This window comes from Pteropus vampyrus, unplaced genomic scaffold (genome assembly GCF_000151845.1).
Source record: "Pteropus vampyrus isolate Shadow unplaced genomic scaffold, Pvam_2.0 Scaffold1000005720, whole genome shotgun sequence".
In the NCBI taxonomy this organism is placed as follows: domain Eukaryota; kingdom Metazoa; phylum Chordata; class Mammalia; order Chiroptera; family Pteropodidae; genus Pteropus; species Pteropus vampyrus.
Window position 1 is genome coordinate 1 of NW_011920122.1, and position 1,171 is coordinate 1,171.

The 1,171-nt window shown below is 52.4% G+C and overlaps 1 gene segment (V, D, J or C); it reads right to left on the minus strand.

Moving 5' to 3' along the window:
* Nucleotides 1-60: 60 nt before the first annotated feature.
* LOC105311655 lies at nucleotides 61-706 on the minus strand. The segment is given in 2 exon segments: nucleotides 61-554; nucleotides 651-706. Coding segments are annotated over 2 exon segments (540 nt in total).
* Between the last annotated feature and the right edge of the window lie 465 nt (nucleotides 707-1,171).

A 1,171-nucleotide genomic window follows, 5' to 3' on the forward strand; every position in this document is an offset into this window, starting at 1 on the left:
GCATGAGACCTCCCCATTATTACAAGCAGACAGGGAGAGTGGAAGTCCGGTCTTGCGGAGTCACCCTGGAGAGAATGGAGGACACATGGTGATGAACCACTGGCAGGAGAAGAGGGCCTTGGAGCCCCAGCCCCATGGCGTGCTGGCCATTTCCACACTCTCTCTTTCCTTCTGCCTCTGAGGCTGAGACATTCTGAGCACGTGAGGAGGTTTTGGTTGCACTTCCCTTTGGCTTCGCATCACTGTGTAAGTATCACTACCCATATACAGATTACAGTAATAGTCGGCCTCGTCCTCAGGCTGGGCCCCCGTGATGGTGAGGGCGGCTTTGTTCCCAGAGATGGATCCGGAGAAGCGACTAGGAATCCCAGAGGGTCGGTTGTTTGTTTCGTAGATAAGCATGCGGGGAGCCCGGCCTGGGGTCTGCTGATACCAGCCGGGGTACTTACTGGTAGAGACTGACCCAGAGCTAAGGCCACAGGTGAGTGTGACCGTCCCTCCAGGAGACACTGACAGCGATGGCTCCTGAGTCACCACAGTCTGAGAATTCACCCCTAAAAACAACAGAAGACACACAGTTGTTAAGAAACAAGGTCACCTAGAAACACTGCCTTGATGAACCCACAATGTATAGTGTCCCTTCCCCTGACCTGAGCCATAAGTGAGGAGCCCCAGCAGAAGCACCGTCCAGGCCATGGTGGGGACACTCACGAGGCGTGGCCTTCTCAGTCTCCTGGGCTGTAATGTATTGTTCTCGGGCTTTTTTATGCCTCCCAGACCCATTAGGAGGAGAAGATGTCTCATGCAAATCAGCTTCCTCTGTCTTCCAGCCCCAGTGTCACCCTGATGTCCCCTGGGGAGGATCTTGAATGAGTCGGGTGCTGGACCTCACAATGACCAATGACTGAATGGTGACTGAGACACTGAGAAAGATTGGTTGAAGTTTTTCACCAAATCAGCATCCTCAAGTCCCTGGTGACATGAGTCCTAAATTTTGTATCTGGAAACGAAGGGCTCAATGATGAGATGGGTGTGTTAACCTCCTGGCCCCATCAATCTCGCTCATCCCAAATCGAACCCCATTCCTGGAAACATTTCTTCCTCCTCAAAATTTCTTCTCGTCTTCTTTGACAGAGATTAGCAGTCACTCTTCCCTCCGGCAGTGAGTCCA